This window comes from Podarcis raffonei, chromosome 16 (genome assembly GCF_027172205.1).
Source record: "Podarcis raffonei isolate rPodRaf1 chromosome 16, rPodRaf1.pri, whole genome shotgun sequence".
NCBI lineage: Eukaryota > Metazoa > Chordata > Lepidosauria > Squamata > Lacertidae > Podarcis > Podarcis raffonei.
In genome coordinates, this window is record NC_070617.1 from 32031461 (window position 1) to 32046190 (window position 14730).

General features: G+C 44.5%; 1 protein-coding gene across 17 annotated transcripts in view; it reads right to left on the reverse strand.

The window, feature by feature from the left end:
- Positions 1 to 9241: 9241 nt before the first annotated feature.
- FBRSL1 (fibrosin like 1) overlaps positions 9242 to 14730 on the reverse strand; it is a 775633-nt gene continuing 770144 nt past the window's right edge. For all 17 annotated transcript variants that reach the window (XM_053368547.1, XM_053368552.1, XM_053368549.1 and 14 more), the window contains 2 exons: positions 13763 to 13991; positions 9242 to 11589 (listed from right to left, as the gene is read on the reverse strand). In XM_053368547.1, coding sequence (XP_053224522.1) covers positions 10353 to 11589; positions 13763 to 13991 — 1466 coding nt within the window. In that variant the 3' untranslated portion in view covers positions 9242 to 10352. The remainder of the gene's footprint in view (positions 11590 to 13762; positions 13992 to 14730) is intronic.

The following is a 14730-nucleotide window of genomic DNA, read 5'->3' on the forward strand; positions in this document are numbered from 1 at the left end:
TTTCTTATAACCTCATTTAATACTTCCAATGTTAATATAAATAAAAGAGGAGAAAGTGGGCACCCCTGTCTTGTTCCCTTCTATATGGGGAAATATTCTGTCATCTCACCGTTAATTACCAGATTGGCCTTTTGGTCTTGGTATATTGCTTTTATTCCATTTAATATTAATATTCACAGCTCTAATCTTTCCAATATTTTCTCAAGAAATCTCCAGGATACGTTATCAAAAGCTTTCTCAGCATCAATAAATACAAAAGCTGCTGTTTTCCCTGGATTCATGTCTAGGTATTCGATCGAATCAACCACTACTCTTACATTGTCACACATCTTCCTCCCTGGTAGGAAACCTACTTGATCTTGATTAATATATTTGTTCAAAACTATTCTCAATCTTTGGGCCAGAATATTGGCATATATTTTGTAGTCATTGTTGAGTAGGGATATAGGTCTATAGTTATTAATATTTTCTTTATTTTTGTCTTGCTTTGGTATTATGATAATATGTGCCAAATTCCACGACTCAGGGGTTTTCCCTTCTGCTATAATGCTATTTATAAGTGATTTCATAGGGGTTGCTATCACCTCCTCCATTTTTTTGTAATGCATTGCCGTGAGCCCATCTGGGCCTGGTGCTTTGCCTTATTTTGCTTTTGAGATTGCTTCGTGCAGTTCATGCGAAGATATTGGCGCATTTAAATACTCTATTTTTTCTTTCCCAATCTTGGGTAGCCATTTGTCCTGTAAATAATTTATAACATCTTCCTCTGTTTCCTTTCCCACTGTATATAATTTATTGAAGTGCTATATAAAACATGTGTTTATTTCTTCTGTATTATCTATATTTTTTCCGCCTTCCTTTATTTTATCAATTTGCATTTCTTCCTTTCTCTGTTTTAATTGCTATTTCTTTTCTTTTTCTTTTCTTATTTCTTCTAGCTTCCTCTCTCATATACTTTTCTTTCTTGCACTTTGCTGTATGTAATTTCAACCTACGCTTTGCTGGCATCCCAGATTGTTCTAATATTTGTATCCGAGATTTTGAGATTTTCCTTTCTCACCTTCGTCAATGTGGCAAAGCAGCAAGTTCACTTCTGTAACTTAGTTTGCGGACTCGATGCAAAATTCACTTGCTTAACTGGTATATGTGACTGCCGAGTGTTCAGTGTCCATCTCAATACTTGGCCAAAGCTGCAGCAGCCTGAATAGATGAAGCAAATTAGCTGAAGCAAAGGGGGAGAGGTAGAGGGGTGTGGGTGTGTGTGTGTGTGAGAGAGAGAGAGAGAGAGAGAGAGAATGAGAATCTGGTAGAATTTCACGATGGATACTGTTCTGAGTCGTGTCTATCTAGTAGAGAAGGAATATGCTGTTTAGGGCTGCCTTATCAGTGTTTATTGGTGTTGGCGTTCTGCTCCATGTAGCAGAACCCCAAGCTCTTTTTAAACCTTGACATCAATACAGGCAGTGATAAGATAAGACCTGCTTATCCTGTCCTGGCTATTCTGAATAAGATAAGCCCCCTTTTAAAAATCAAAACAAGCCTCAGAGTTTTTGCGCTGTGTGTGCTGGGCAACCTCCAGTCAGGCTCAGAGCCAACAAACTGAAGTCTCCCCAAACCAGCAGTCTGGGAGTCCTTAACATTGCTTCTGAGACCAGCTCTGTCAGCTCAGGCAGGGAGACTGCTGAGCAGTGAGGTAGGCGCTAAACTAGCAGAATACCTAATATGTCCCAATTGCCCAACACCAGGAACACACACTCTAGATTCCACAACTCCCCTTCCCTGACCCTCAAGTCTGTCCTGATGCTGCACCGAGTACCCAGGTGGGCACAGCTGGGTGAGACCAGCTCCACCCTGCTCACCTGCCCAAGTCTCAGTGATACAGACCAGATCAGCCTCTCCACATCCATAATCAGATAATGGATATGAGAGGTCTTACTCAGAGCTAACCTGGCATTCAGCAACAGCAGCTGCAGACCTGAGGGCTGGCTGATGGGACAGCCACAATTTCCCGGGTTGGAAAAGGGACTGGCACATGGCACAGTCAATGCCTGTCCTGTGTGCCCCTTATCTGGCCTGCTGCACCCTCTACACCATCCCTCCCTTTGCCCAGAACCACTGTGATTTGGGTCATCCTGCTCTACCCAGCTCCTCTCTTTACCAAGCACATCCTAAGTCCATTTATTTAAAACTACAACCCGCCCCTATTTAAGAAAACACAAGATTTTTTTTTTTAATTTAAACATTTTAATCCCCCTGGCTTCTTCAGCAGCCTGCCTGATCTTTGCCTCTTGGCCCCCCTCCTCTCCAGCCTCCACTTCTTCCTCTAATTCTGGACTGCCTTCTGCCACTGCCTCTTCCTGCTCACTAAACCCTGTTGCCTCTTCTCCTTCTGACACCTCCTCCTCCTCCCAGTTTGCTCCTCCTTCATTCTCTGACAACCCATCATTGTCCCACCACCAATCCCCTGACTCTGAGCCATCTTCCCTTTGGGGGGAAGTTTCCCCAGCTGGTGCCTCAAACCACTCCTCTGCGTCAATAGCTAGGCATGACTTGCCTAGCTAGTGAGAACACGCAGTGTGGCCATTTAAAGAGTTTATGTGGCACCCTTGGCATACTGTAGCATGGCTTATCCAAACAGAAAAAAGAATGGAGATGAATGAATGTGGAATGGCCTTTTTGGTAGGAAATAATTTTGATTTTAATTAGGGAAGAAGAAGGGCCAAAAGGGAAGGGGAATGGTGGAGTATTTTCTCTTGCAAGGAGACAAGACTAATGAATTTACAGCTCTGGGAGATGACCTCTGAGCAGCGTTCTCCAAAGCGCTTGTGCAGAAGTGTTTTCCTTTGTTTAAAAAGTACAACAGCCTTGTATTTTTCTTTTTTTAAAAAACCACAGCAGAATGAAGGGAAACATCTGATGAGGGAGGCTTCAGGCAGTCTGTTCCAGTAGGCTCTAACAGTCTGCAGACACACCAGCACAGCTTTCCAAAAGGGGGAGAAAAGCAACACACATTTCTCTTTCTTTCTTGAGCTGGAATAGCGCTCTCTGTGTGTAAATAATGTCATGATGAAGCTTTGCGTTCTGCTTCCTCTCATCATGCTTCCCAGTATTCAAGAAGGAATGTGTGGGAGTGCATCTCAATCACTATTAGGGATGGGTGAATCTGTCATTCTCCGACCCTCATTTTCCCCAATCTTAAATTAATCTCTCTACAATTCCACATCATTTTCTACATTTTTTTTCTTCGAAAACACCTTACAAAAACTCACCAGCTTTTTAGCATGACTTTCTCCTAACATACACATTTTTGTGTGTGCAAATTTGACCAACATACAGTGGTACCTTGGGTTACATACGCTTCAGGTTACAGACTCCGCTAACCCAGAAATAGTGCTTCAGGTTAAGAACTTCGCTTCAGGATAAGAACAGAAATCGTGCTCCGGCAGCGAGGCGGCAGCAGGAGGCCCCATTAGCTAAAGTGGTGCTTCAGGTTAAGAACAGTTTCAGGTTAAGAATAGACCTCCAGAACAAATTAAGTACTTAACCCGAGGTACCACTGTACACACTTTTGCAAAGCAATTTCTCAGTGTGTTTTTGTATGTTATTTTCACAAATACATGCATTTGAGTGTGTGCTTCACCATTCCTATACAGTGGTACCTCGTGTTGCGCAACCTCCAGGTTACGGAATTTTTGGGTTACGGTCGCGGCAAACCCGGAAGTGGGCTTGCTGCTTGCACATGCACTGAAGCGGTCCTCCAGTTACCAAATTTTTGGGATGCGGCTGGGCCTCCGGAACAGATCCCATTTGTAACCGGAGGTATATGCATTTGGTACTAGAGAACTACATCACAAAATGCAGAAAAGTGCAAATTTCAAATGAAGGCTGTGTTACAGTTCCAAAATTGTTACGGAAATTGAGGATTAGGGAGGTTTGGATTAAAAAGTGAACTGGATTGAATTTTTACCCCACCCTCGATGGAAGCATTTTTATTGTTTCTTTTCTTAGCAATTTGCAATCCCCTCACACTTACCGTACCTGTCAGTTTTGTTGTTGCATGCAATACCACCATGTAGCTCTTTTAGGGACTGGTTCTGCCCTTGTTTCCACCATATTCACAGCACCTGGTTCATTAGGATGCTTATTTTAGTGGGTCTTGCTGGGTGCAGTACCCATGCGTGGTGGTGGTCTCTCTTCAAGTATGTTGCTTCCCATATATATTCAGCCATTTTTCTCTATGGTTGTGGAATCTTAACACGGCCCTCCTCTCCTCCCCTACCCCATAAAGCTTTTCTGGTGTTATATTCTAAGCCATTGTTTCTACAGCTCCGGCATTGGGAGGGGGGACACCCTGCTGAGCTGACAGCTGTGTCGCTTGAAACAATGGTGAGAGTTAATGGGCCAAAAGGCTCATCAGTGTTTTTCCCATTAAAAGTATTTTTAAAAATACATATAAATAATGTGATGACCATAACTTTTCTCTCTCCACTCAAGTATCGAGTAAATTATTGCTGCGTTATCCTGTTGTAAATGAGACCACAGGATCATAAACTTTTGTTAGTTTTGGCTGCTCTCTGGTTTGGCAGCCCATTAAACCAATCCATTATTAGTGCGAGTGCAGAGGTGCAGACCCTTTTTTGGGGGGGGGAGGAGAGGCTGCGTGAGCTAGTGCGGAAGCTTTTGTCGGTCTGCCAAGTGAGGTGGCTATAATCTTAATGGCTTTTTGTGCATGTGTCTTTGACAGTGTGGGCCACAAACAAAGCTTGGATATGGATTTCAGATGCCTAGGTGCATGTGTCCTCTCTGGCTGTTGAGCAGGTAGAGCATATTGTAGAGTGACCAAGACTGTACCATTTGAAGCTGCCTGTGAAGGGGCTGTAGGGGAAAGGGATCATATAGCTCAGTGGCAGAGCATCTGCTTTGCAGGCAGAAGGTCCCAAGTTCAATCCCTGACATATCCAGGTAGGGCTGCATGATGGTCCCTCGTCTGAAACCTTGGAAAGATGCTCCCAGACAGTGTAATGAGCTTGGGGGGGGGAGGAGGAGGAGGAGGAGGAGAGGAGGGAGAAACCAGTGGTCTGACTCTATAAGCCAGCTTCCTGTATCCTTTGATTTTTTTTTACCACACCCTTCTTGTAGAAGGCAAGCATGTAAAGGGCGAGCCTGGATAGCTCAGCTGGTTAGTAGAGAATGGTGCTGATAACACCAAGGTTGCAGGTTCAATCCCAGTATGGGACAACTGCATATCCCGGCATCGCAGGGGGTCAGACTGGATGATCCTCAGGGTCCCTTCCAAGTCTACAATTCTGTATCAGCTAGATAGCTCAATTGGGTAGAGCGTGGTGCTAACACAAGTGTTACAGGTTTGATCTCCATAAGGGACAGCTGCAAATTCTTACATTGCAGGGGGTTGGGCTAGATGATTCTCAGGGTCACTTCTAACTCCTGTTCTAATTTAATCTAATCTAACCTAACCTAACCTAACCTAACCTAACCTAACCTAACCTAATCTAATATTGTAGTTCTGGGATTCTTGGGGATTTTTTTTCACATTACCCTTCTACTTTGAACCACTACATTCATCTGCATGTGGAACTCAGTTGGGGTTGCTGTATTTCAAAAAGTGAAAATGAAAACCAGGACACAAAAGAAGTTGTTGAGCTCTTCCCCCCCTCCCCCGGACATTTCAGCATTTTTGGCCCCAGACACCATTTCTGATGGCCTAATCCTGGCTATGTCTGGGCAATTCCGGACATATGGCAACCTTACGATTAGTACCCCATGGTTCCCCTGTCTTGAGGCTCCCCTGTGGGGTTGGGCTGGTGGTGGTAGGAGGGTGCCATGCAAATCTCCCTCCTCCTGTTGTAAAACACAGTCTGGCACTTGGGAGATCTAGTTAGCATGTGCCTGTAGTAAAATGTGCCTGACTGAAATGAAATGTGAAGTGTAACTGCCTACCCCAAAGCATGCACTGCTCCATCATGTCCCCCCATCTCGCCCTCCCTGAATAAAATGCACACTGTGGGGTGTGTGTGTGTGTGTGTATATATAGGCTGTTGTCTCCTATGACTGCTCCTTGTCTTCCCTTGGGAGGAGAGATTGTGTGTGTGTGTGTGTGTAGCCAGGGTGTTGACAGCTGGGCATCGGGATTTCTCCAGGAGCTGCTGCTCCAGCTGCTTCTTGTTGGAGGAGTAATCCTTGTGTCACTTGTCAGGATGTCGGCTGCTCGCCACCACAGTAATAGAGCTCCTGGGTGCGGCTGGTGAAAAGCCAACCTTTCCCTGTCATCTCCTGCAAAGTGCTCCAAAGGATCAAATGCAACGCGAGAACAACAGAAAAAACTGAAAGGGACCACGCGGCCCTTCTGCAAGAAAGGATGGCACTCACATCCCACTGGGTGACAGCGTTCCATTACCCAGGAAAAGGGGCCAGCCACCGCTTCCACCTTTTTGCTGGAAAATGGTCATTCGCAGACCCTGCTAGGAACTCTGATTTAGCAGCAAGTTTTCCAGCAGGCAACAGGGTCTGGGGTGGGGCAGCTCCATCACCACAGAGTTGGTTATCTGTTTGGTAGAGGAAAGGAGTATTTGGAGGTGCCTTTGTGGCAAAGAGATCTGCGCTGCCTGAGCACAAGCAAACAGGCTGACTCAGCTAATTGGCTTTGGCAGGTGGATCCAGTAGCTAACCCAGGCAAACTGAAAAGCCAGGCAGGGCAATCTGTGCCCAGCCAGTTGGCAACCTCACTGCTAACAGAGACGAACTGATAAATAATTAGCAAGGTGGCATTCGTGTCCTATTTCACAAGTTCTTCCAGTGCTCATTACTCTGGGGCTGGCTCCGGTCAGGGGCTGTTTGGTGAGAGTTTTGCCGCAGCTCTTGAAAGTCAAAATGGACCTTGCGGAAGTGCCAGTAAATGAACACAAAATGAAAACAGGATTGCACCCAGATACATAAACAGTCTAACAGTGGGCCTCAAATTGCACGTATCTTGAATCCCGTGATACATGTTTTAGTTAAAGTACAGCAAAGGAGGGGATAACTGTGTAAGCCCGAGGGAGGAGAGGCTCTTGTAAGGTGACCTCACTTGCAAGCTTTGCCAGCACATGTTAAAGGATCAGTCTGCACAGATTACTTTTAAGTGCTCTTTCAACAGCAGGTGCCAGAAGTAACAGAAGGTAACTCCTTTTCTTAAGCTTGCATGTGGCTTTGATGGTTTATTTTTTTACAGGCCCCTCCTGCTCTCTTTCTCTCACTTCTGCCCACCCCCCCCCCCCCTTGCATCAGTTAAGGCCTCAAACCACAGTTTGGATTTTCCATTATGTTCTGAAATGGTAGTCTGTAATTTCACCTTGTCATTTCCACACAGACACACGCAGCCCCTCTCTTCCTTGTAACACAGTGTGTTGCTAGAAAACGGCGTATTGCTGATAAAATATTGATTGTGGCAGCTTTACGGGGTTGTGAACTCAGCAGGGGCAATGTCCTTTGAAGTTTCTCTGATTTCCTTCAGGATTTTCTTGGGCAAAAAAACTAAGCGGATTCCAGATGCAGAATTGCTCAGCCTGCAAAGAAACAAAACCCTACCCCACCCCTTAAAAAAACCGCCACCCTCTTTTTGTCAGAACCCTGCACTGTGAATTCACGTCTGTCTCTCTTTGCAGAGGGTAATAATAATGCAAACACAGAGCAAATGCCTACGATAAGAACTGTAGAAAAGGTAGCTGGACATGGTGTATATTATAGTTCACCGCTGTTAGTGTCTGTCTCTTGCTACACCTCCTCCCAATTTTATCTACTTCACAAATTAGACCAAATGGAATTGTAGGACAAGTTAACTCTCACCCCACACTCCAGTCTGAATACAACTGCATAACAGGTGAGGCTACTCTTAGATCTCCTTTAGGAGGGGGTCAGCAGCTGGAAGTCCATACAGTCTGGTTGTGTCTAATTTTTTTGGGTGGAGGGAACTTAAGATTAATTGCCCCCTTCCCCCCCAAACCAGTTGTTCATTGGAAACTTGTGCTTAGGTGAACGGGGACAGATACATGGTTTTTGTGCCTCCCCACCCGTTCACCCGTGTGTAGCGTGGTACATCATGTAGCACACAAAACTCTGCCCAGATTCCACGACTCTCCCACATGCAACATGGGCCATGAGCATCTTTGAACCAGGGAGACTGCAAGCGAAGAACCAGCAGATGCTCAGCTGAGCCACATGACTCTTTAACAGTCCAAATTCGCCAAAGGTTTAGTGGCGTTAATAGGCTGAGCACGTTCATCAATAAACCATTTACTCTCCCTCTCCCTCCCGGCAGTCGCTCTGACTAGATCTGACACACAAACACTTAACTACCTTTTTCATCCAAAATCAATGTTGTATTTATCTTCAATGATCTACAAAGAAACCAAATGTTTAAAATTACAAGGCAGGGAAAAGGATATTTGCCGGGTGGGGGTAGGGAGGAAGGAAAGGAAAGGAAATACAGAGTCAAGAGAAGAAAACATCAGCAGATGTTTGAATTAACTAGAAAGCAGAAACCCAGAATATAAAAATGTGAATACTGGATATATATATTTTTGGAAGGAAGGAAGGAAGGAAGGAAGGGGCACAATGCCCATATATATCCTTAGCAGGATGAGGGGTCTGGTCTGGTGTAAATACAGCTAGGGGCTGCATATGTACTTTCCTTCTCTGATCCAAATCTGTGCAGAGCCCTTCTAAGCAAACTCTAAAGTTTTCCACTTGGGGGTTCCATCTCCCTGCTCTGCTTTTCCTGCAAATGAAAAATTTGAGGGACTGCAGCTTTTTTTAAAAAAAGGGACGCCGTATATGCCCCGTTGAACTGAGCCATAGCAAAATTCACATACGAAAAGTAATATTATAAATCAAATGGTGGCCAAATAAAGCAGCAGCAACACAACTCCAAACGTCCAAGGCCAAACTCACATGGAAACAAGCATTTGACTATGGTCATTGCAAACTACAGGTGAACGTGTCAAGTATCTTAAATTAACCCTTTGGACTTCTTTCCCCCCAATGCCTCATATTTTTATAAACCCATAGGGATCCACAGGAGAGAGTGCTTCCTTTCTCACGTGCCTGACATCAACAAAGGACTGCAGCCCACTTCCCCCACTCTCTGGCAGGGGAGAGAAGTGGGGCCAAGAGAAAGAGATTTGTCGCATACTGCTGTATCAGTTGTGTCTGTGTAGCAGAAACTTCAGTAATAAGATAACCTGGATCTTTTCCTTACGTTTATTGAACATCCGTGTGTTATACACACAAAACAAAAACTGAAATTATGTTTTAGATAAACACTGTAGGGTTTGTTTTGCGGTAGAACAAGTTTCCTCTTCCCGTAACGATCGCCCTTTTCCTACGAAGCTGCATGCTTACATTGAATGCATCTGGGGTGGTTTTTCTGGGTATATGTGTGTAGTTTTGTAAATGCTTTTTTGCCTACCCTCACATCAACCAGGACCTGCCTCCAAGTTATTTTGCATAGTTGAAGGTTTTGTGCCATAGTTGGGGTTCTTTGTTTTTAAAGACAGTGACAATGATGCGTTGGAATAATGTTAACAAATAACCAGAGAGTGGTTCTAAAAACCATTTTTTATAAAGTCTACCTATGTTAAGAATTCAATATTGGTGTACATTTATATTAACAGAATATTTACATATTGTTTTCTTTTTTGTTGTTTAAAACAATAAGTCAAAAAAAATTTCATTTCTCCATAATATAAGGCAAAACCAAACAATTTTGTACATTATTATTATTATTATTATTATTATTTTAATATATATCTGTAACTTCAGTTCCAAAGTACCAAGAGAAAGTGAGTGGCCTCAATTCGGGAACCTCACAGTGGACTGTACAAAACTACAGTATTTCCATAAATAATACTTTCAGAAACCCTGGGTGTGTATTTTGTATTTACTTAAGGATCTGAGGCCATTAAAATTTAAACTAAAAAAAAAAAGCTCTTTATGTAAATAAAGAGCACACAAAATTTAACAAAAAATACAAATTCATTAAAAATGCTTCTCACATTTGGGAAAAAATGTACAAACCTGGTAATATTTTAACTCAGCACAGAAGCAAAAACAAAACGAAGAAATAAAGACCTATATATTAAATTTCAATTTTCAGCAACCATTTGCTTGGAAGGTTCGTAACCTATAACCCTCCCGCTCCCCAATTATTTATGGAACTGTGCTTAATTTCTACAAATTTTACAGTTAAAAAAAAGTTTACAGCAGTGCATTTTTAAAAGGTCTCTTCCCCCCTCCCTCTTTTATATTTACAGGTGAGTTTTAAAATTCATCCTGTTTGTTTGTTTGTTTGTTAGGGACTATCGTGCCTCTACTTCTTTGGGGTTCCTAGAAGGAGAATAGTCTCTTGATTCAGAGTTTGTGAGTGGCGTAGTCCGGCGGGGGGAGGATGGTCTTGTACTACTAGCTGGTACCAAAGGGGGCGGGGCACTCAAAGCGGCTGTTGGTGGGTTCCTATTCAAGATTCCATTGTGCATGGCAGCCGAGGGGCTGAGTCTGGGATAATGCATCCCACTGAGATGAGGCATGAAAGATGGCACATGGGCCAGGTGGCTTTCAATAGGGGACGAGTGCAAGTGATGCATCCTGGCACGCTCAAGTTCTTCCCGTAAGTGCAACCTCTCTCTCTCCTCCGCTTGCCTGAGTCGCTCCTGCTCACGCCGTGCTTCAAGAAGATTCTCGTGGTTGTAGTCGTGGGGTTCTCTGTCTCGGTAAGAGCGCTCGTGGTCATAGAACCCAGCGGCGGTGGGGAACCTATGGATGGGATCAGCTCGGAGCTGAAAGTCCATCCGACGGTGCAGGTCCAAGCTCCGGTAGGCATCTCGCAACGGGTCCCTCACGGGGTCCCAGGAGAACCCAGGATGGGGCAGTCGCTCCCTTCCCGGCAATGGATTCATGCCCATTAGAGGGGTCATCATTCTGCTACGATCCAGGACATTCATATTGCTCATCTGATGGACAGCGCCCATGGAGATGGGCATGGTGGCTGCCATTGTATGGGGCAATGGTAACCCATGCAAAGAAGGTGGTGGTGGGTGCTCCACAGTTCTGGAATGCTGTGACGGTTCTGAGCTCACAACCAGCACGTCACTGTCCTCCTTGCGCTCCTCTTTGACCTTGATATCGTTCTTGATCTTCTGAAGGTCTGCTGGAAGCTCTGGCTTTCTTTCAATATCCTTGTTCATTAGATTGCTGAGTTTTAAACTCTCGCTCAGTGCAGGTTTGCTATAGGGAGATACGGACTGGATTACTGGCTTTGTGTTGTCCTCTGAGGATCTTTTTTCATGGCTTGGTGGTTCTTTCACTGGGGAGCGGCTCTCTTTGATCTTGTGCTCCGCAATTGGAGGAGGATCCCTCAGCCGGTCAGAAATATCTCTCTCCGGTTCTTTAGGCCTTTCTCTTTCACTGAGTCCAACTTGCCTAGTGAGATCACTGGAGGTCTGACTGTTGCTGCGAATGAGGTTGCTAATCTGGTGAGTCACTGGGGCTGAAGCTGGCGAGGATCTATTTGAATGCCTATTTTTATCCAAAAGGTCCCTGCAGGAAAATATATCATATTGTGAATATGTTGCTGTCTTCTAACAATTTTGTGTTATTTTTATGCATCTTTGGTAATACCGCCATTATTTAACAAAAGTATCTGTCATTTCATCATCAGACCATGGTTCAAATTTCCACTCAGCCACGAAACTCACAAATTAACCTCGGACCAGTCACAACCTCTCAACTGAACCTACTTCACAGGGTTGTTGTGAGGATAAAAGGGGGGGGAGAACCGCTGATGCCACCTGGAGCACCTTGGAGGACAGGTGGGATATAAATGTAATAATCAATATGTCACATTGTCTGGAAATGCTGAATGCCGGATGCTTTCAGAAAGATTAACATGGAAAAAATGTCCTCTATGCAACTCTGGATAGATTTAATAGTTATTTGTTTGTCTATTTGGGCCTGGAAGTTTTTCCAATCACCCTTAGGCTACTGCTTCTATCCAATTCTTACAGACCCTTGAGCTTTTTAAAGCCTTCTAACTAATCAAGTGATGCCAGCAATCCGTGAACATCCTGTATCGAACAAGCAGATGGTGAACCACAGAAACTTTACCTACGTATCCTCAAATACCCTTTCTTATTTGGCATTTAACTTTCATCATTCACTCTGATCACAGCAGTTGAATTTCCTTAGGAAACTCAACTGCTGTGATCAGAGTGAATGATGAAAACTATATGCCAGGTGAGTTATTATGAAATCTGTTTAACTTTACTCTGCCAGTAATATTTTTGTGTTTTGCTGGGTTCCTTTTGAGAAATATCAAGGCACAGTCACATCACTGACACTCATGCTTTTAAGACGATATTAAAAGCATGGGTTGCGGGATCGAGCCCCACATTGGGCAAAGAGATTCTTATATTGTAGTGGGTTGGACTGCATGACCCTTGGGGTCCCTTCCATCTCTTAACAATTCTATGAAATCAGAGAAGTTCCCAACATTTTGCAGGAAAAAAGGGCCCCAGAAACCCACAAAATTTCCATTAAAAACACATACTGGGTAGCTATACAAATTATGTGATGCTGTGAATCAGGGCCAAGTGGGTTCCAGCACCAGGATTTTGCTACAGGTTGACTCAAAGGGCAGTGCCTAATTAAGTCCTCAGAAGCCATATAGGAAGTCTGGGCTCTGCTGACCATACGCTTCCTAATGGATCTCATGGGACGAATGTTGGCTATAGGATCAGCAATGCCAAATCGGTATCCAAGGTGGCACCAGTTGCTGAAGCAACCAGATGTTGATGGAGGCAAGAACAGTGGGGAGGCTGAGCCCGGGCACCACAAGCATGGGGATCCCAGCTCCACAGGGATCAGATGACTTTCAGGAGGGGACCTGATCAGAAGGATGAAAAGCAAGTTGGCTGGCATATAAACCTTGGGCCAATGGTGCTCCCTTCATAGGTGGAGCATAAAAGGATATCCTAGCGATCTCTCTCTCTCTCTCTCTCTCTCTCTCTCTCTCTCTCTCTCTCCCCTTAGTTACTGGAGGGCCTGGCAGGAGAACATTGCAGCAGCACCCAGGAGACTGCCACCTTCACTCTCCTGACCAGAAACCTTTCAGGAGGAGCTGAGTTGTGCTCACCTGTCTCTTCTTCCACCAGTTCCTATCCTCATGCCTTTCCCCCTCCCTTTACACCCCGTTTATGGGCCGGTTAGCATGCTATGGCATATGGCGGCAAAACTATTGTAATAACTCACCACATGACTGCCTGATTTTTACCTGCAGCAGCTCACTGTGTAGATCGGGCAATTTTTCATTATGTTCTCCAAACGTTTCCTTTTGGATCGATATGATAGCAAGGGGAACTGGCCAATCGGAAAGCTTGCTGTATATCACTGACAGGGAACCTGCCACCCTCCAGTTGTTACTGGACTCTCAGCTCCCATGCCCATGGGATATGCTGCCTGGGGAATGATGGGAGTTGAAGTCCAGCAGCAAGTGGAATACTCACAGGCCTCGCACCCCTGGCAAATGCGATCTATACACCCATGATGCTTCCACACCACTTTAAATGTTGGATTCAGGCTCCTGACTATTAATTACACCATATGAGATTTCTGAAATGGTTCTGCTTAATAACACTCTGAGTGGAACATATCCGTTTGCAGAGAGGCAAGTTTCACTCTGTCCAATCTGCAGTAGGCAGCCTCCCCTCCTCACCTGTCCTTATCTCTGTCTTCTTTACTTGAAGATATCTCTCTCTTCTCTGGCTCCCGGTCTCTGTCGTGATTTGTCACAGAGGAGCTTCGCTCGGAGTCGCCGGGCTTTGGCCACTGCGGAGGTGTTGGGAAGGATGGTGGCGTCCGGTGGAGCCTGTTCCATGGCTCATGGGGGTTGTTGAAGCTCTGGACGTTGGGTCCTTCTTTGTGAGCAAAAATGCTATTGTGACCTAGAATCGGGAGGAAAGGGGAAAAGACTAGGTTAGTTCTCTTTGTGTGCCCCTCTTCGAACAAAAGACTTTTTGTCCCAAATAAGTTCTGCACAAGTGCCAATTATGAGCTCAGTTATCCTTTCAAGGCTGGATAATATAAAAAGAGGGAGAGAGAGAGACACTGAAAAAACAGTAATTAACTGTGGAATGAAATAGTAGCCGTTTAAAGTCTCTGCAGAAAAAAGGCTAACTGCAGATCTGAGTAACTTTGTGGAAGTAATGAGGCCATTTGCTTTGAAGATAAGAGGTGACTCCCAAATCACCCTGTTTCCCCCGCTGTGATATCCATGGCTCAACTGGCACTGTTGCCACAGCCACTGAGATTAACTAAGAGGATGCAGCTAGTTAAAAACGATCAGCCACCTGCAGTGGGAAGCAGTGAGTTGAGATCTTTGATTAGGGAATGAACAGGCTGAGCTTGAATGTAGCAAATCTCCTTGGGCATAAATCAGTCAATCTGATTAGTTCACCAACAATGCTCCTCTACAAAAACTCCCATCAGCAACTGTGTTCTGCGTGTAGCTAACTTTTTTTAAAAAAAGAAAATGGGGGTACTCTTTTTAATTCTGAAACCAACCTCTAGAATGCACTGAGTTCTGTGGTGTGTAAAAGTAATGGAGCGCCATTTTCAAGGCGTACAAGATAATGCAACATTGTTTAAAATTCACATTTTTTTCATTGTGAATCTTTGACTAAA